Here is a 21937-nt window from a genome sequence, read left to right on the forward strand (position 1 = left end):
TGCAGGCAGATGCTGGGGAATGAGAAGGGAGAGGATGAAGCAAAGGCATATGATGGTGAAGAAGGAGGGACACAGTGATGGATGCTGATGTAAGCAGGAAGAAAGGTAGGATTAATGAATATTGAAGAAGGCTGTAGACGGGTGAGGGAAGGGGAGAAGGAAGCAGGAGATAAGATACAGGGGATAGATAGAAAGAAAGAAGAAAATCAGATTTAAGGTGAATACTCTTAAGATTGGGTGGGAGGCCAGAAGAAGACAGATTAAGACTGGCTGGATATTGTGAGTTTAGGTGAAGATTCAAGGCTTAGATTGGGTTATGACTCAGGGATTGGATAGGGTAGAATAGTGGTAACTAAGAAATTGAACAGGGATTACATGGACAACAAGGCCTGGTTGAGTGGTATAAGTAGGCTATGGGATCAATTACAGAAATATAGGGAAGAGCTGGTTTGAAGTTTCTGGAAGATTTTGAGAGGGGTTAAGAGGCAGTTGGAAATGACAGAGGGTTATGGAAAGGGTGAGAGACGGGTCTTTGAAGGAGGTGAGAAGGTAGAAATGGGGAGGTAAAAGGGGGAGTGGGAGTCTGGATAGAGGATAAGACAGAAGAAAGAGACTAGAGGTTGAAAGAGAACAAGTAATATGGATGGAGCTGGGACTAAGGCAAGGCTGTGGAGGGGATGAGTACAGAGGGTAGAAATGGGTGACTAGAAACTGGATGAAAGATGGGGAAATAGGAGGCTAGAAAAGGAATGAGGCAGAGGTGGGGGAATATAAGTACTAGGGAAGTAATAGGACATGGAAAGCTGGTAAACTGATGAAAAGTGGAAAGAGAGATATTGAAAATGAACAGGGATCAGAAGGAATGAAATCTAACTATAACTAGGTAAAAAGGCAGATGAGAGAAATGCAGAAAAAAAGGTGAAACACAAGGATGAACTTCATAGAAAGATGTAGGGAAGAAGACAGGGAGAAACAGAAAATGGAAATGAGATCCTGCAAAAGGATTGAAGAGAGAGCCAATAAGAGGAAGCAATAGGAATCAAAACCAGCCCAACTAGAAAAATAAAATAATCAGATAACAAAAGTACAAAAGAATTTATATTGGCAGTTTTTAGAGAATGAAATATGGCAGCTTTGAAAATGTGTTTCTTATAGTTTATTCAGTACAGGAGAAAATACATTTCCGTTTCTGTTTCTTCAGTGTTCCACAGCTCACAGTCTGTTTTGGGGGGAGGGGGGGGGGGGTCCAGTTCATTTTTGTTTGCATAATTGTTTCTAATTTGTGATTTCCTATTCTTTAGTAAGTGATAATCTTTGACCTTGGCTGCATATGGAAAATAGATTATGTTAACATGTTGGTTCTATGCAGTAATCTGTAGTAGTCCAGCTTGTTCTTTTTTCCCCAATTGGAGGTATACTGGTGTTGTAGAATATTTGCAATGCTGACTTTTCATAAGTAGAGTTGGTGAATGAGTTCTTGGACTGATGCTGGTATAGAGGGGCAATTTTGATATGACATCCAAATCCGATTTTGGACGTTTTGCATAAAACGTCCAAAAATCCAGTGTCAAACGTGGTCATTTTCAAACCAGAAAAAGATCTATCTATTTGGTTCAAAAATCACCCTATTTTAGACATTTTTGTGTTCAGTGCATCTTTCTTTTAGGGTCATTTTCAAACAAAAAATGTGCAAGAGAAAAGCGCACAAAAATAAGCCATTGGGATGTCTGGGGCCAGCTGTATTATTAGACTGACCACACAGATATCCCAGCAGATTAGTGGGGCAGCCTAGGAGGTACTGCAGTGAACTTCACATAAAATGTCCCAAGTACACATTACGTCATAACCCCCTTTTATTGTATGGTAAGTCATCCAGGTATAGCAAAAAATATACTGTACACCACTACAATAGCCCTTATCCCTGCAGGTGTCACCTATATGTGGGTTCAGTAGGTATTTTGTGGGTTTTGGGGTGCTCACACTTTCTACCACAAGTGTACTAGTTAGAGTGGGATATGGGTCTAGGACCCCTTCTCTATAGTCCACTGCACTGACCACTAGGCTACTCCAGGGACCTGCTTGCTGCTGTAAGAAGAATGGCCATTATTTCTGCAGCTGTCATAGAGCCTGGTATGTACTGTCACTTTCACCTCTTAGGGTGATAGGAGGGTGTCAGGGACCACTGGGGGGCCAAATTGTAAGAGCGCCCTAGTCCTGCCCAAAACATGCCTCTAAAATGCCCCCTTGAGATTTAGACAAACTGTATAGAAAAACCATCTTAAAAATGAATTTCAAAAATAACGATTTGGATGTTTTATGAAAAAACTGTCCACTGCCATTTGTGCCATTTTTGGACATTTTTCTGTTTCAAAAATGAGCCCCATAGTATGGTACATTTCTTTGTACCTATTTGCAAGGCTTTATGCTACTTCACAAAGTGACAGTGAAGGGAGTTTGTTTTGCTGTCATATGAATGAATGGGTATACTCTATCGGACCAATATTCAAAGGCAATAACTATAGATATGTATAGTTTGTCCACATGAATAAGTCATACCCTATCTTTGAATCTTAACTAGCAAGAAAATGCAATGACTTGCGTATAGGTTGTTATACACCCCTCCCCTCAGGGTCTAGTGTCTCATCTCCCATTCCATCCCCTGGTCTCATAACCAGCATCTTCTCCCCCTTCCCTTGCCTGCACAGGGCCACTGTCAGCCTACCTCTTCCTGTACCACTCAAAAAGGTGCTCTGTGCCACTGCAGGGTCTGAATCTTGTCCTTCCCCTGATAGGAAATGCTTCATGGACGCTCCCCATCCCCTCCCTGTATCCCTTGAGGTCCAGTGTCTCATTTGCCGTTCCCTCTCCTGGTTCTGTGACCATCAACTTCTCCTACTTCCCTTCCCCATGTGGGGAAAGCCAGAAGTTTTGAACCCAGAGCTGGCATGGGCAGCAGTGACTTCTGCCTTTGCTGGTTCCAATCTCAAAATGGCTGCCAGGACCTCCAGCAGCTGGAACTGGCCTTCTGCAGGAGCAAGAGGAGATGCTTCTGCCCCCACTACCCATCAACAAGGTAGACCCCAGGAGGGGGCTGACACTGAGGGGAGGGCTCAGAAGGGGGGCTTTTTTGGTTGGATTGGGGGGTGGGGAGGAATGGGAGCTGTTGGGGGCAGTTGTGGTTTTAATTTCTGCCGAAACCTAGTGGCCTCGTTTCAGACACAGATTCGGTTATGGCAGAAACTGAAGATCCTGGTTTTGGTTGAGCTCTAACTGTAAGGTACGTGCATATCATTGGAACTTAGGTGCACATATTTACATGATCTCTATTGCTGGCACAAGTGTTTCTGCCTAATTTATAGGCATGTATAGGAAAGTAGGTGCATCCTATCCTTTGTAGAATAGGCTTCTACCTGATGCCTTCTGGGTACCTAATTATGGGCACAGAGTTATACAATTACCTCCTTAATGTTTTCTTTCTTTTTTTCCCTTTCCCTTTGGTACTGACTTTATTAACCAATGGTAATCAATGGAGGAATTAACCACTGTGCTGAGAAGAACCATGGCTGTGAGCAGTTGTGCTTGAACACACCTGAGTCCTATATCTGTCAGTGCTCTGAAGGATTCGTCATTAACCAGGACCTGAAGACTTGCAGCAGTAAGTCCCATATACGGGTTAAAAACAAACAAACAGATAGACATGGTGTCTGGGAAAAAATGGGACCCCTTACATAGTTTCAAGATGCTTCGCAATTGTTTAAACATTTAGTATAACCTTTGAAAATACATTAATATAATGGATTTTTTCTTAGTTAATTCATAATTGTGTTCAAATGGTCCTTCTTCAGCCTTGACACATTCACCAAATCTTCGATGCCACTATTGGCTCAATGAATTCTGGGGTTTCACTAATTAAGAGTTAAACTGTTTTGCGAGCTCAATGTGCTGCAGCTCCATTTTGTTGAAAAATAACAGAAGTTTCTGCTGCAGCAGGATATTTTTGGGTTATTTGGAAAAATGTTGGGGGTCCCGTTTTTTCTGGACACAGTCCAGCTTATAATTGACAAAGAAAAATGCCTATATTGCGACCCAAATCGGGAGATAGACATTTATCTCACAAAAACGAATAAAGCGGTATGATCGAAAGCCGAATTTGGACATTTTCAACTGCACTCCGTCGCGGATGCGGACAAAGTTGATGGGGGCGTGTCGAAGGCGTGGTGAAGGCGGAACTGGGGCGTGGTTATCGGACGATCAGAGATGGGCGCCTTTCGCCAATAATGGAAGAATAATATGCGGTTTTTAGCGAGAATTTAGGGCACTTTTCCTGGACCCTGTTTTTCCACGAATAAGGCCCCAAAAAGTGCCCTAAATGACCAGATGACCCCCAGAGGGAATCGGGGATGACCTCCCCTGACTCCCCCAATGGTCACAAACCCCCTCCCACCACAAAATATGCCGTTTCACAACTTTTTATTTTCACCCTCAAATGTCATACCCACCTCCCTGGCAGCAGTATGCAGGTCCCTGGAGCAGTTGTTAGGGGGTGCAGTGGACTTCAGGCAGGTGGACCCAGGCCCATCCCCCCCCTACCTGTTACAATTGTGCTGCTTAATGCTTAGTCACCCAACCCCCCCAAACCCACTGTACCCACATGTAGGTGCCCCCCTTCACCCCTTAGGGCTATAGTAATGGTGTAGACTTGTGGGCAGTGGGTTTTGAGGGGGATTTGGGGGGCTCAACACACAAGGGAAGGGTGCTATGCACCTGGGAGCTCTTTAACCTTTTTTTTTTGTTTTTGTAAAAGTGCCCCCTAGGGTGCCCGGTTGGTGTCCTGGCATGTGAGGGGGACCAGTGCACTACGAATCCTGGCCCCTCCCATGAACAAATGCCTTGGATTTATTCGTTTTTGAGCTGGGCGCTTTCATTTTCCATTATCACTGAAAAACAAAAACGCCCAGCTCACAAATTGCCGAATAAAACATAGATGTCTATTTTTTGCGAAAATACGGTTCGGTCCGCCCCTTCACGGACCCGTTCTCGAAGATAAACGCCCATGGAGATAGACGTTTTCGTTCGATTATGCCCCTCTCTATCTACTGGCCAATTAGGAGAAATACAATTCATGAATTAATGAGTACAGTTCACAGGCTTAGAAACCCACTGTTTCTTCACACCAGCTAACACCCGCAGTCTGAATCTCAACCCTCTTATATTTTGCTGTAAATTTGTATCTTGTATATTGCTTTTTATGATTTGTACACCACGTTGAACCCGTGATGGGAAAACTACGGTCAATAAGAATTGCGTGTAGTTATTTTCTCTCAACCAATTTATTCCTCCCTAAAAACAATTTTTCTACAAATACTTGCATCATCAAACAAGCACATGCTAATGAAAGCTTCTTTTGATCCACTGAATATTGGTGAACTGAAGTAGCTTCCCTCAGAGGCAGTCTAAGCAATTGCGGGGCCCTGTGCAGACCAGTTTGGTGGGGTCCCTGGCTCCTTGTTTAGCCCCACCCCCAGCTAGCCCTGCCCTTTTTTGACAAGATGTTTATTTTTTAATATATGTGCACTGTTCCAGAGAAAAGAAGAGTCAATGGGTCCGCTCGAACCTGACAGGCTAACAATGAAATAATGATATCTACAGAAAGCACACACTCCCATATAGTCAAGAGCCTACAAATGATAAATTATAGCAATCAGTGTTATGAAAGCACCTACTCCATTTAAAAAAAAAATCAAAGTACTGTCTACAGTGCCTATGATCAATCAATTCTATTTCAGTCAGAAGAAATTCATTTATACTGTTTTGATTCTGGTCTCTGCTACTAATTTTAAGTCTCGGTATCAAGCCATATGTATATGTTTTTTTCTCTCAAGGATTTTATGCCAGATTAGAAAATCCAAATATGTATTCATTATTGACTTCCCTTCAAGGTATGCAGAGATGATGATCAAGTGTAAAAAAAAAATACAGTACAGGTTTATTTTTATTTTTACAAATTTGTTAAACTGCTTCCAATTTCATTACATTAACAACCAAATCAGGCAGTTTATAAAATAAATAAAAGAAGCGGAAAACACCATTACATAGAATGATTAAATGTAAATAAAAATAAAATATAAATATTATTCTTGCCACAATCAAAATGGACCCGGACACCCAGTAAAACTTCCAGACCTGCCAAGTCTGGAGACTCGTGCTTTGGTGGGTTATCTCCCACACTCCCACCAAAGCCGGAAAGTCTCCTGCTTAGACACCGCGGTGGTAGCTCCCCCTTCCACCTGGTATTCATTTCCTGGCCACTGCTGCTTCAGTTGAGCAGCAGCAGCTACAACCAAAAAAAAAAAAAAAATTAAAAAAGCAAACGCGGGGCCACAGCAGCCTTCAGGCATGCGCTGTTGGCTCTGTAGCTCCTCTCTCCTCTCTCTGCCCCTGGAGCAGGAAGTTGACATTGACTTCCTGCTCTGCTCTGGGGACAGAGAGAGACCGGCTGCAGAGTCGACAGCCCATTCCTGAAGGCTGCTGCTTTTTAAATTTTTTTTGTTTGTTAGCTCTTTTTTTTTTTTTTGTCGCAGCCACTGCTTCTCAACAGGAGAAGTAGCAGTGGCCATGAAACAAATATCGGGTGGAAGGGGGAGCGGGAGGCAGGAGGTAGAATGGAGAGAGTGGGAAGATGGAGAGAGAAGGAGGGGACATGGAGAAAGGCTGGAGAAAGAGAGAAGCTGCTAGAGATAAGGATAGGGAGAAAGGGAGGATCCTGGCTGAGATCAGAAAGAGGGAAGATGCTGGAAGGAAGGGTAGGGAGAGAAACAGGAGAGACATTGAAGGATGGGGGAGAGAGGGGGACATGATGAATGGAAAAGGGTAGAGAGAGAGAGATACAGTGGATGGAAAGAAGGGGATATAGAGAGAGACACTGGATGGAAGGATCAGGAGAGGAGGTAGACATTTGAAGGGTCAGGAGAGGGGGTAGAAGGAAGGAAGGATAAGGAGAGAAAGAGGGAAAACGGATGGAAGGATAGGGAGATATAGAGGGAAGACCCTGGATAGAAGGATAGGGAGAGAAAGGGGAGAGACTGGAAGGATGTGGAGAGAGAGAGAGGGGACACTAAACAGAAAAGAAGTACAGAGATAGAAAATAAGGTGACACCTTCACTGATTTTAAAACATTTTTTATTAGCTTTCAGAGACCAACACTTCCTTCCTCAGGTCAGGAAAGGATACCATAACAGCACTATAGTGACCTGAGACAGGAGGTTTTGGCCTCTGAAAGCTAATTGAAAAGGGTATTAGGCTATCAAATAAAATATTTTCTGAAATGGCCGTGGGTTTGAGGAGTGCCAGGGGCGGAGCCATGTAGAGTAGGTGGAGCCAAGGCAAAGTGAGGTGGGGCTGGGGCGTGTAGTAAAATCTCCCTTGGAAGCTCTGCACTTCTCTGGCACCAAACCTGCCTTAACCGCAGCCAGTTTAGCCACATAAGCCTGAAGGCAGCGGCCTGAGAGCAGCTGGGCTGAGGCTGCAACAGGAAGCGGCCCGATCCAGCCCGATTTGACGAGAGCAGCTGGGTTGAGCGCTCAATGCTGACTGGATCGGTTCTAGCGATCACACATTCAATCACATTCAGCTACCTGCACTGCTCTGAACTCAGCCACAGTTTTTTCATGTGGCTGAGCTACAGAAGTGCAATTGAGCTGTGATTGGTAAGGGAACCTGTCTGGTGTGCCCAAAAGGGTGCTCCTAATTGGCCGGAACTCAAGTGATGAAGACTGCTGGTTGCTGTGTGGTGCAAGGAACTCCAAGGTGAAGCCGAGGCTGGCTGGGTGGGGAATATTATGGGGCAGGCTGGCTGGGGTGGGCGTGGGTCTGAGGCTATGAGGGGGGGATAGGCAGGGGGTTCTGAAGCTGTGAGGGGCAGGTGTGGAGTTCCCAGGCTGCGACAAGACTACCAATGCCAGGGCCATGGGGCCCCTGGGAGTGCGAAGCCCTGTGCAGTCACTCTGTCGCTCCTGCCTAAGACTGGCCTTGCCCTGGATTGTCCTGTTTTTGGAGACAGTAACTTCAGCACACAGTGTGAGCTCTAGGCTCTAGTAACAGATTCACCATATGCTAAGTTTTACAAAAGAAAAAGAAGGGAAAGCAGTAACAGGGAGCAGCAACAGACAGACACCAACATATTTTTGGTGGCAAATCGCCTTTTTCTTATGTTTCCCATTTTTGAAAAACAGTCTGGAAATGAATTAAAAATGGCCTGGAGGGATGAAGATGGAATCTATTTCCCAAAGAGTTTCTGGAGAGTGGACTGGCCAAACCAGCTGTTACATCAAGAATCTCTTTCTAGACAGTAAGTGAACTCCAGGCAGCCTGGAACAGGGTGGTTCTGTGCACTTATCCAAAGTTCCTAGTGTCAGATTTCCATCATACTCAATCAGCCTTACAAGATTTTCCCCGGGCCTTACATCCACAAAGGTGAAAGCAAGTTGCATGTATTGGGTTGCAAGAGAACCTTAGCCTTCTACCTAGAGTGGACTAAAGCCGTTAGAAAGTCCACCCAACTGATTGTTTCTTTTGACTCAAATACACTCTGTCCAATTATCTAGCAGATTGCATTTCCTTCACTTATTCCTCGGTAGGTATAACTCTTGAGGGCCACATCATGGTTTCTAATGTCAGAGCAATGGCTGTATCAGTAGCCTACTTGAGATCAACCTCCATAAAGAACATTTTCAAGGCTGCAATAGGGCTTCTTGATTTCTTGCATTTTCATTTGGCAATCTGATATTTGTAGCAACAACTATGAGCACCACTGTGTTGCTGCAAGAAGTTAGCACTGCCTGCATCTCAGAGCCCTCCCTTGGACTCAGTGGATTGCTGAAAATCAGGAGCCCTAACTATGGTACACTGTTACTGTATTCCTGGGGGAAATCTGCACCAAAACCATTAAATTTTGCATTTTTGACAAAGAAATTGTTCAGTATAGAAACTTAAATTAATTACTGCTCAGAGACAGTGGTTATGTTGTATTATTTGTGTGTGGTACGCAGAATTTTGAAGAATTAAAAAATGTCATAGAATTAATTTTTTTTGCACAGAATTTCCCCAGGAGTAACTACTATCAGAAACTCCAGGCCCAATATTCAGTCGGCAACGGGCAGCTCATTTGCTGTCAAACCTGGATAATCAATGCCGGGCTGTATCCAGCAACTGACATTAAATATCTGGGTTTATTTTGGCCGCTGAAAAGGTAACCAGTTATGCCCATATTTAGTACTAACTGGTTAAACTTTTAGCAGTCAAAGATTTATTTTTATTTTATTTAGTTGTATTTGTATCCCACATTTTCCCACCTATTTGCGGGCTCAGTGTGGCTTACAATACATTGTAAATGATGGAAATACAGTTTCTTATATTACATTACGATTATGGGTTACATTGTGAACAGATAAAGGAAGACAAGGTCAGATCAGTCGCCTTTGGGGCGTGGAAACTAAAGGATATGGTGTAAGGGATTTAATACGCTGATCGAATAATAGCAAGTGAGCGATGGGGTAGACAGTTTTTATCTGTGGGTAGATATTGAATGGGAGAGTACGGGGACGTGGATTACGTGGGGTAATATCTTGAGGCATTGTTGTGATGTGTATGGGATTTATATGTTTTGCTCCTTGCGGTATGTTTTGTCCAAGAGATAGGTCTTCAATTGTTTGCGGAAGTCTGTCAACTCGTAGACCGCTCTCAGGCCGCGTGGTAGTGCGTTCCAGAGTTGCGTGCTCTTGTAGGAGAAGGTTGAAGCATGTAGTCCTTTATACTTTATGCCTTTGCACTTAGGGAAGTGGAGGTTGAGGAAAGTTCTGGATGATTTTTTGGCGTTTCTGGGTGGCAGGTCTACCAAGTCGGACATGTATGCAGGGGCTTCACCGTGGATGATTTTATGCACTAATGTGCATATTTTAAAGGTGACACGTTCCTTAAGTGGGAGCCAGTGTAGTTTCTTGCGTAATGGTGCTGCACTTTCGTATTTTGGTTTTCCGAAGATGAGTCTGGCCGCTGTATTCTGAGCTGTCTGAAGTTTTCTCATTATTTGTTCTTTGCAGCCTGCGTATAATGAGTTGCAGTAGTCCAGATGGCTTAATACGAGTGATTGTACCAGGTTGCGGAAGACAAATCTTGGAAAGAACATCTTTTTTGTTGTGTTGTTCGCGTGAGTTTCAAGTGTAAGGTGGCGGTCGATTGTTACTCCGAGGATTTTTAAATTTTCTGAAATTGGCAAGTTTAGTTTAGGTGTGTTGATAGTAGTAAATTTTGTTGTATTGTATTGGGAGGTTAGTATGAGGCATTGAGTTTTTTCTGCGTTCAATTTCAGTCGGAATGCATCTGCCCAGGTGTTCATGATGTGTAGACTTTGGTTGATTTCGTTAGAGATTTCGTTGATGTTTTGTTTAAAAGGAATAGATATCGTTACATCATCGGCATATATGTAAGGGTTAAGGTTATGGTTTGATAGAAGTTTTGCTAGTGGGGTCATCAGTAGGTTGAAAATTGTTGGTGAAAGGGGAGATCCCTGCGGTACTCCGCACTCAGGTGTCCATGCAGCAGATGTGGTTGAATTTGATGTGACTTGGTATGAGCGTGAGGTTAAGAATCCCTTGAACCAATTTAGGACATTGCCTCCGATGCCGAAATATTCAAGAATGTGTAATAGGATTCCGTGGTCAACCATGTCGAAGGCACTTGACATGTCAAATTGTAGGAGGAGTATATTGGAGCCAGTTGCTATCCGTTGCTTAAATTTGGTCAGTAGGGTAGTTAGTACTGTTTCTGTGCTATGATTCGAGCGGAATCCTGATTGGGCATCATGCAGTATTGAGAACTTGTCGAGATAACTTGTGAGTTGCTTGGTTACTACTCCTTCTGTTATTTTAGTTATTAGTGGTATGGATGCAACTGGTCTGTAGTTAGTTAATTCACTAGCGTTTTTCTTTGTGTCTTTGGGTATTGGGGTGAGTAGGATTTTTCCTTTTTCCTTTGGGAACAGACCGTTTTGTAGCATGAAATTCAGGTGGTTCATTAAGTCTGATATGAATTGATGAGGAGCTGATTTCATGAGGTTACTTGGGCAGATGTCTAATTTGCATTGGGATTTGGCGAATCTTTTAAGCGTTCTAACGATAAGGTCTTCTGACAATACTTCGAATTCGGTCCAGATCCTGTCTGCTGGGTGTATTCCGTCTTCAGGGTCTAGACAGTTCAGGAATGTTGAGTATTCGGTGGGGCTAGTGGGTATTCTAAGTCGTAGTTGTGTGATTTTCTCTTTGAAGTATTTCGCGAGGTCGTCAACCCCTGGTATTTCTTTGTTATTGTTTATGACAGGTGAAGTGTCTAGCAGCTTATTTACAAGGTGGAAGAGTTTGTGGGTGTCTTTGTAGTTTGGTCCAATCATAGTTTTGTAGTGTAGTCTTTTAGTCTGTTTTATGGTGTATTTGTATTTCCTCCGAAGTGATTTCCATGCATTCAGTGTGTGTTCATCTTTCTTTTTGTTCCATGCGCGTTCTAGTTTTCTAACTTGTGTTTTCAGTTCTTTCAGCTCTTCGGTGAACCATGGATTTGATTTTTTCCTGTGCGATGTTCTGGTTTGGATTGGGGCAATTGTGTCTAATGTTGTTTTACATATGTTATCCCATTCTAGGAGGAATTGTACGGTGTCAGTGTTTAATGGCCGTCCATTTTGGTAGACCTGTTGCCAGAATGATGTAGGGTCTATCTTTCCTCTCGTAGTGTATGTTGTTCGTTCGTTTTTGTTGACTGCGTTTCTGTGTGTTTTTCGCCAGAGGAGGGAGATATGTGCTTTATAGTGGTCTGTCCATGGTGTGGGTATCCATCTTGTGTCTGTGAGTCGGATAGTTGAATCTTGGTCGAATTTGTGTGTGATGATGTCCAGTGTGTGTCCTTTTTCGTGTGTTGGTTGGGTGTTTGGAGCGTGTAGGTCCCAGAGTTTCAGGAATTCTTTACATTCTAGTGTGTTTTTTGAAGTGTCGTCTTCGAGATGTAGGTTGATGTCTCCTATAATGAAGATATTGGAGGCCGAGACACATGTGTTCGAGATGAAGTCCATGAGTTGCGCTTGGGAGTCTTTCCATTTTCCTGGTGGTCTGTAGAATAAAATTGTGTTGAGGTGTCCTTGTAGGTTCGGATGATTGATTCTTGTCGAGGCTATTTCGAGTTGTGGTGAGGTGGATTCACCAGTAGTTGTGATGGTGAACTCGGATTTGTAAATTATGGCTATTCCGCCACCTCTTTTTCCAAGATAGACCTGCTATTTAAGCAGCCTATTTTGGCCACTCAACATAGCCAATTAGGCACTGAGGGGTCCTTTTTACTAAGGTGCGATGAAAAATGGCCTATGGTAGTGTAGACGCATGTTTTGGGTACACGCAGAATCATTTTTCAGCACACCTGCAAAACATGCCTTTTAAAATTTTTTTACCAAAAATGTACGTGCAGCAAAATGAAAATTGCCGCGCATCCATTTTGGGTCTGAGACCTTACAGCCAGCCATTGACCTAGCGGTAAAGTCTCAAGCTGTAACTGGGCAGTAATGACCTATGTGTGCCAAATGTCACTTGCCGGACGCACGCCAAAAATGAAATTACCGCAAGGGCCACATGGTAGCTATGTGGTAACTCCATTTTGGCACACGTTGGGTGTGCTTAGATGTTTACACAGCTTAGTAAAAGGGTCCCTAAATATAGGAGGAAAAAGTTTTTCACTCAACGAATAGTTAAGCTCTTGAACTCTTTGCCAGAGGATGTGGTAATAGTGGTTAGCGTATCTGGGTTTAAAAAAGGTTTGGACAAATTCCTGAAGGAAAAGTCCATAGTCTGCTATTGAGACAAACATGGGAAGCAACTGCTTGCCCTGATATTTGTAATATGGAGTGTTGCCACGATTTGGGTTTCTGCCAGGTACTTGTGACCTGGCTAGGCCACTGTTTGGAGGGCTAGATGGACCATTGGTCTGACCCACTATCCTGCTTATAATCGAAAGAGAAAAACGCCTATATTGCGACCTAAATAGGGAGATGGGCGTCTTTCTCTCGTGGGCGCCCAAATCGGTATAATTGAAAGCCGATTTTGGGCGTTTCCAACTGCAATCCGTCGTGGAAACGGGTAAAGTTGACGGGGACGTGTCAGAGGTGTGGTGAAGGCGGAACTGGGGCATGGTTATCGGCCGAGGAGAGATGGGCGTCTTTAGCTGATAATCGGAAAAAAAGGCGTTTTTACCGCGATTTTGGGTCACTTTTTTTGGACCCTTTTTTTTTCATGAACAAGTCCCAAAAAAGTGCCCCAACTGCCCAGAAGAGCACTGGAGGGAATCGGGGATGACCTCCCCAGACTCCCCCAGTGGTCACTAACCCCCTCCCACCAAAAAAACCCCACTTTACAAACTTTTTTTCCAGCCTCTATGCCAGCCTCAAATGCCGTACCCACCTCTATGACAGCAGAATGTGTTCTACCCTGTGACAGCCTTTCCCTGGTTCTGATGTGGCTCTCAGGTGAGTGTGACACCTTTTCTGTTAAGGGCACTGCAGAGTCACATCAGCAATGCATTGTGGTGGGTGTAGGGTATTGGGCTCCGTGATTCCACTATCTTGTGGCAAATGCTCACGATGTTGGTAGGTGGTAGGCTCTACTCCCATAGTGCTTTTCCCCCTGCTTACTGGGTCAGAGTGTGCCCTGTTTTGTTTCTGGTAGTCCACGAGGTAGTGGCCATTTTTGTAAGCCAGTTTTAGATCCCTTTCACGTGTTAGCCACGTTACAGAACTTAGTTCTTACCTTGAATGTGGCTGAAAGAGGGCATTGTACAGCATTCTGCCAGTTCTGACCTACTGCTCATCTCAGTACCAGGGAGACTCGTTGCCAGTGGGACACAACCTCTGATCTGCGGTTAACTGTGAGTAAGCGTGCTTATTCCAATAAAGGACGTTTTCGGAGAGATTAGACTTCAGGTGTCAACTGGTGTGCCAATGTTATATAGCAGCAACAAGTCCTAGAGGCCTGCGTGTTTGCAGATCCCTGGAACACTTTTAGTGGGTACCGCAGTGCACTTCAGCCAGGTGGACCCAGCCCCCCCCCTACCTGTAACACTTGTGCTGGTAAATGGGAGGTCTCCAAAACCCACTGTACCCACATGTAGGTGCCCCCTTCACCCCTAAGAGCTATGGTAGTGTTGTACATTTGTGGGTAGTGGGTTTTGGGGGAGGGGGGTTGGGTGCTCAGCACCCGTGGTAAGGGAGCTATGCATGTGGGAGCTGTTTCTGAAGTCCACCGCACTGACCTCTAGGGTGCCCAGTTGGTGTCCTGGCATATCAGGGGGGCCAATGTACTACGAATCCTGGCCCCTCCCATGACCAAATGGCTTGGATTAGGACGTTTTTGAGCTGGGCGTTTTAAGTTTCCATTATCGCTAAAAAAAACAAACGCCCAGCTGAAAAACGTCCATTTTTTCGAAAATACGGTCTGTCCCGCCTCTTCACGTACCCGTTTTCGGACATAGACGCCCATGGAGATAGGTTTTCGCGTTCGATTATGCCCCTGTATGGCTACTCTTATGTTCTTATGTTTTAGATAGCAGCTAGACACTAACCAGGTTATTCAGTGGGAGATTACCGACTCATTTTCGGAAAGACAAGATACGAAAGTGCGAAACCCCTACGCAAAATACAGCACTGGCTACCAATCAAATAGCCTTCAAAATTTGCATTCTGGTCCATAAAATAATCCATGGTCTGGCCCCAACCTATATGACCGAACTTATTGACTTACCAAGTAGAAACTTCATCCTGTTTCTAAACCTGCATTACCCAAACTGTAAAGGACTAAAATACAAATCAACATATGCATCCAGCTTTTCCTACATTTGTACCCAGCTCTGGAACGCATTACCTAGAAACATTAGAACTGTGAACACCCATGTAAAATTCTGAAAAGACCTCAAGACTTACCTCTTCCAGAAAGCCTACCCAGCAGACCCGAACTAATTCATGAACAATGCATCACATCTATCGAACTAAGAAATGAACAATACCCCTGCCACATAATCCTGTTATTTCAAACTGTACGAATTTTACCACTCCAGTTGTAATTAAGCGTACTTCTACCCTTATCCTACTTATCAGCCTCACTGGGATTACTTTTATCTATGTGATACTATATATTCGTCTCAGAGTTGTATTCTCTTTTCCGGAACCTTATCAGCTTCCTTGCACCAACTGTTACTCTATTTTCCACTCTGTATATATTCCCAGACTTGGTACCAGGGGTGTAGCCACGGGTGGTCCCAGGCCCACCCACTTTTGCCCAAGGCCCACCCAGGAATGGTGCATTCGATGTCCCCAACCAATACTGCATCCCTAGCTGGCTCGCTCCCTTCCCTCCACTCCCACTCCCGTCCGGCGAGTCCTTCAATTCTGTTTTTTTTTGTCCTTCTACCGTGGTGCTTCCAAGTTCCAGTTTAAGATTATTAGTGTGCACTTGCACTACCTGTCAGCGAGTCGCACACACACAGGCTGGCTTCAGCGTTCGCTCTTCTGCATCCCGCCCTCTCCGATGCAACTTCCTGTTAGGGCAGGAAGCACGCGGCAGAGGGAAGCCCGTGTCTGTGAATTGCTGGTAGCGCAGCACACCAGTACTAAGAAGCACTGTGGCAGAAGCAGGGAGGAAAAAAAAACTGAAGTGCCGGACTCACGGGACAAGGTTGGAGCCCACAACACAACAGGAGCCACAAGCAGAAAAATGGGAGAGTACGTCTTCACTACCCTGCAGATGAAGATTGTCTGGTTCCGTACAGCAGTGGCGGGTAGGAAGATGTGCATTTTTTTTTGCGGCGGCTGCTGCGGTGGGAGGGTGGGTGGGTGAAGAAGAAATGAATCTTCAGGCCCACCCTCCTTGGGCTCAGGCCCACCTCAAATCAACCCTCTGGCTACGCTAATGGTTGGTACTCTCCTCTCTGGAACCTGTAAGCCACATTAAGCCTACTGCTATGTGGGATACAACTGCAATAAATAAATAAATAAATAAATACATTTATTAGCATACATTCACTATTATTGCTCACCTCAGGTACCTTTTTTGACTGCCATATCACAAATGCAATATTCACTATATAAACAGGGACTTTTACTATTATGATCATTTTGCACATCCACATATACAGTGCAATCCATTTAAGTGCATGTCGGATAAGCGCATGCTCTGTTTAACTGCATGCCGTACTTCGGTCCCATTTTTGGCACCATCAATTTCTATGGGGACAAACTTCAGTTTAGCGCACCACTGATAAGTGCAAGATTCGTTTACATGCATAAAGACCGCTCCTCTGCAGGAAAGACTCCGCATAAGCGCACGCACGAAATATGGAAGCCGATTGGCACGTGACAAAGGGGCGATAAATTTGAAATCTCATTGGTTAACTGCCACAGGCAGAACAAACGAAAGAATGTTGTTAGAGTGTACACTGGAGTTGTCGTCATCACGCAACTGTAAGACTTTAACACTGGCTGAACGAATAGAAGTCTGAACGAATAGAAGTTCTTAAAAAATTAGAAAACAAACAAAGTCAAGCATCTATTGCTAAAGCATATGGTGTCAATCCCAGTCAAATTTCACGTACCTTGAAGCAGAAAGATCAGCTTCTGGAAGACTGACAAAACAATACTGTCAGGTTCTCAGGTTCAGAGCCCGCGGGGCCGGGCTCTGGAGCAAACGTGAGCCCTTGGGCTGCTGACGAGGAGCGACAGCAGCAGGCAAAACCCACCAACCAACGCTGGGCAAGCACAACGACACCGGCAGGGACTGCAGGCACCGCCCAGCGAACCGGAACACATGGACTGGAATCCCCCGGACTGGAGGACACAGGACTGAAACACACACCGGACCGGAACACACTGGACTGGAGCGCACCAGACTGGAACACACCGGACCGGAACACACTGGACTGGAGCACACTGGACTGGCCCGTACAGCTTCACCTGCACTTAGCTACTAAGCCCCCCCAGAAGTTGAGCTCCTGGGTTCGAGTAGCCGGCAGGACTTACTGGATACCGGATGACACAGGGACCAGGACTGGAAACAGAAGTACTCCTAAACCTAAACTGATCTACGTGCTCCCAAGTCCTAAACCAGCAGGAGTGTTCCTAACAGTAAACTGACAAAAGGACTTCCTAAGCCCTATACTAAACAGGAGCCCCTAATCCCTGCTCAAGAAAGGGACTTCCTAAGCCCTAAACTAACAGAGCAGGGAACTAAACACAAAGCTAACACAGGTGCTACTAAGCACCAAGCTACAAGCAGAGCTTTACACTAATAAGCTAAACACAGAACTAACCAGCTACCTAAGCATTGCTCTAGCAAGCTAGATACAACTAACAAGGTGCTTCCTAAGCACTACTCTGGCAAGCAACCAGAAGAGCTCCTAGCACTAAAAGGGAAGACAAGGGAGCCACAAGGAAAAAGCAGTGAAGCTAACACATAAGCCAAAAGTGCTTCTAAAGCACCAAACACCAACAGCAAAGACTGCAATGCTCCCAATAGCACAAACACCAGAAGTACTTCTAACAGCAAACTCTGCAGTGTTCCTAACAACACCAAACCCTGAAGTACTTCTATCAGCAACAGAGCTTCCAAAGCCCTACACACAGCAATGCTTCCAAAACCAAGAGGGAAAAGCAAGAAAGCTAAACACACAGTCACCAGTGCACACTGCACTAACACTAACCTGGCCCTTAGCAAAAGCAAGCAGGGGAAACTAGACACAAAGTCAGAAGTGCACACTGCACCACCCTACCTAAAGCAAACACAACCGTTGCAAACAGGGTTGCCAGGTGGAAAAATTTTTTCCCACCCAATCGAGCCCAAATCCAGCCCAAAACCTGCCCAAAGTCAAACCCCGCCCCTGACACCCCCACCCCCGCGTCATCATCCCCACCCCCGCCGTCATCAACCCCGCCCCCGCCGTCATCAACCCCGCCCCCGCCGTCACGGCCCCGCCTCCCCCGTCACCGGCCCCGCCTCCCCCGTCATTGGCCCCGCCCAAAACGTCATGAACCCCACCCAAAACGTCACTAACCCCGCCCCCCGCGGCCGAAAAAAAATGCTTTTAAAACCGCCCAAACGACCCAAAAGGAGCCCAAAAAACCGCAACCCGCCGCGGGCAAAAATTTCCCGCGGCGGGTCGCGGAAAACCGCCCAATTGGGCGGTAAAATCGCCCACCTGGCAACACTGGTTGCAAAGGCTCTGAAGGAAACAACACCACTTCCTTATCAAGGCCCTCCCTGATGATGTCACACTCCCTAGACCTAGGCAAAAGCACACTGACCCAGAGAGGCCCAACCCACACCAATGCAAAACCGTGAAGCACTTGAAGCCAGTACACCCAAAGACAGGTAGAGCTAACTCAGTCCACCCACACAGCTGTGGTAAAATGAAACAATTAACCCCATGCTGCTGGAAGTTGCCAGCACAGAGAGACAGAGCCAGCTCAGACAGGACAGACAAAAGAAACAGAAGCCAGCTAAGAAGCTGACCCCCAGGAAAGAGGTAAGTTTGAGAGGGGTTCTGACCCCAATCATAACAAATACAAATCCACACTGGAAACGTAAACAGGCGGGAAAAGCTGAGGAGGTAGAAGATGCTCTTCTTCGGTGGTTTTCTCACGTCAGGAGCAGACAGTTTCCTATCAGTGGTCCACTGCTTATGGAGAAAGCTGATCAGCTAGCTGAAAGTCTTGGACTAACTGAATTCAAAGCCACTGTTGGATGGTTGGAAAGATGGAAGAAGAGGAACAACATAAAATTCAAGAAACAGCATAGTGAGAAACAAGACGCTGATGACTTTGGTGCTGAAAATTGGGTTGTTTCAGTTTTTCCTTCCATCTTGAACGAGTTTGAACGAGGATCTCACTTTGAAAATGTGTCTTCTGGTAGCTATCACCTCAGCAAGGCTTGTATCAGAACTGCAAGCCTTGTCATGCAGAGTCCCCTTTCTCTGTTTCACGGAAGTAGGGGTATGTATTCAGACGGTCCCATCCTTTTTGCACAAGTTGGTGTCACATTTCCATCTGGATCAGGCACTACGCCAGCGTTTCGCCGGGAGGACTATCCCTCTGAGTTCCGGGCAATACGATCCTGGATGTTCGACAGATACTTATTTGTTAACTGGAGGTCACTAATGATTTCTGTCATTCTGATCATTTTTTTGTCCTTCATGCAGGCCGTAAGAAGGGCGACATGGCATCCAAGATCACAGTGGCACATTGGTTGCAGGAGGCGATCGTTTCAGCTTACTTAGCTTTGGGGAGATCCCCTCCCTTCCAGGTTCAGGCGCACTCCACGAGAGCACAAGCAGCTTCCCATGCTGAATTTTGTTTGTTTTTTTGGAGGACATTTACGGGTCCGCCACATGGGCTTTGGTGCATTCCTTTACGAAGCATTATGGATTGGATGCAGTGATCCATCAGGATGTGGCATTCAGTGCTTCGGTCTTTTCTTCTGGGGTGGCTCTGTCCTGCCCTACTTGAGGACTGCTTTGGTACATCTCACAAGTTTCTGGATTGATCTGTGGGACTCTATGGAAGGAAAAATCAGTTCTTACCTGATAATTTTCTTTCCATTAGTCCCAACAGATCAATCCAGAGGCCCGCCCTTTCTAAGAATTTTTCCGTGGCTTCAGAATTTAGTGTTTTGTTTCCAGTACTGGATGGGTTCCTTTGTTTGGTTTCTTTCTTTAAAAAAAAAAAACACAGAAGAAAATTCATAGAACAGAACGCATTGCAGTATCCACTCCGGTGGTATAATTCTGCCTCCCACTTGGGCAGTTGAGGTACTAAATTTGGTTCACTTAGGTAGGAGAGTGTTTAGCTTGTTTGGATTTCTGAGTTTCCACTGCTTTGGTATCGACCATACTGAAGAGAAGGTGGCTGCACATGACCACAAATAGCTATCTCTGACGTTCTCTCTCTATCTCCATCTGCTGGTAGAGGGATATAACCCACAAGTCTCTGGATTGATCTATTGGGACTAATGGAAAGAAAATGATCAATTAAGAACTAATTTTTCCATCTATGAGTATGGCCTAGGTACTAGGAAAATTGCTAGGTGATCTACTGCGCATACATTTTCATGCTTATTACAGAGATGAAGTGACAGCACTCACCAATCTGCTGCATTTCTTTGAAGGGGTGAACAAACATGTGGATAAAGGTCAGCCGGTTGATATTGTGTATCTGGATTTTCAGAAGGCGTTTGACAAAGTACCTCATGAAAGACTCCAGAGGAAATTGGAGAGTCATGGGATAGGAGGTAGTGTTCTATTGTGGATTAAAAACTGGTTAAAAGATAGAAAACAGAGAGTAAGGTTAAATGGTCAGTATTCTCAATGGAGAAGGGTAGTTAGTGGGATTCCCCAGGGGTCTGTTCTGGGACCACTGCTTTTTAACATATTTATAAATGACCTAGAGATGGGAGTAACTAGTGAGGTAATTAAATTTGCTGATGACACAAAGTTATTCAAAGTCGTTAAATCGTAGGAGAATTGTGAAAAATTACAAGAGGACCTTACGAGACTGGGCGTCTAAATGACAGATTACGTTTAATGTGAGCAAGTGCAAAGTGATGCATGTGGGAAAGAGGAAGCCGAATTATAGCTATGTCATGCAAGGTTCCACGTTAGCAGTCACAGACCAAGAAAGGGATCTAGGTGTCGTCGTTGATGATACATTGAAACCTTCTGCTCAGTGTGCAAATAGAATGTTAGGTATTATTAGGAAAGGAATGGAAAACAAAAATGAGGATGTTATAATGCCTTTGTATCGCTCCATGGTGCGACTGTACTTTGAATATTGTGTTCAATTCTGGTCGCTGCATCTCAAAAAAGATATAGTGAAATTAGAAAAGGTGCAGAGAAGGGCGACGAAAATGATAAAGGGGATGGGACGACTTCCCTATGAGGAAAGGCTAAAGTGGCTAGGGCTCTTCAGCTTGGAGAAAAGGTGGCTGAAGGGAGATATGATAGAGGTCTATAAAATAATGAGTGGAGTGGAATGGGTAGATGTGAAGTGTCTATTTACGCTTTCCAAAAATACTAGGACTAGGGGGCATGCGATGAAGCTACAATGTAGTAAATTTAAAAAGAATCGGAGAAAATGTTTCTTCACTCAACGTGTAATTAAACTCTGGAATTCATTGCCAGAGAATATGGTAAAGGCAGTTAGCTTAGCAGAGTTTAAAAAAGGTTTAGACGGCTTCCTAAAGGAAAAGTCCATAGACCATTATTAAATGGACTTGGGGAAAATGCACTATTTCTGGGATAAGCAATATAAAATGTTTTGTACTTTTTTGGGATCTTGCCAGGTATTTGTGACCTGGATTGGCCACTGTTGGAAACAGGATGCTGGGCTTGATGGACTTTTGGTCTTTCCCAGTATGGCAATACTTATGTAAATTTATGAAAGCTGAGAGAACACCTCTCCTACTCAGAGGAAGAAATGAATTAGAAATGTTGTTGCAACATGAAAGTTCTTGGATCTGAGAGACAAAATGTTTGTCTGGACTGAATGTGGAGATGGATTTAACCACATTCCTTTGGTAGATTTAAAAAAAGATGATTTGTGCACAATTGATGAAACATGTAACCCCCACAGTCTCTCTGGTACTGAAGAGAAAGTGGGAGCACACAGTTCACTCCGCTCTCCATCACACAACTGCTGGTAACAGGGTTCTTGGGATGGGACCAGCAAATGCTGGGAGGTCTTTGACTTCCAGGGATCTCTCATTCCTATCATTTTCCTTTCCAACAAAAGACATGACCCTGGCCATATGTTTGTTGTGAAGTACAGAAGTTTACTGTCTAAATATTGGAACAGGTTGAAAATGAATTTTAA

The 21937-nt window shown here is 44.7% G+C and overlaps 1 protein-coding gene across 1 annotated transcript in view; it reads left to right on the forward strand.

Annotated features, from left to right (window-relative positions):
* MATN2 (matrilin 2) overlaps positions 1 to 21937 on the forward strand; it is a 205400-nt gene that overhangs the window by 143672 nt on the left and 39791 nt on the right. Inside the window, exon 9 of the mRNA XM_030217050.1 lies at positions 3533 to 3655. Within this exon, the coding sequence (XP_030072910.1) occupies positions 3533 to 3655 (123 nt within the window). The remainder of the gene's footprint in view (positions 1 to 3532; positions 3656 to 21937) is intronic.

This window comes from Microcaecilia unicolor, chromosome 1 (assembly GCF_901765095.1).
Source record: "Microcaecilia unicolor chromosome 1, aMicUni1.1, whole genome shotgun sequence".
NCBI lineage: Eukaryota > Metazoa > Chordata > Amphibia > Gymnophiona > Siphonopidae > Microcaecilia > Microcaecilia unicolor.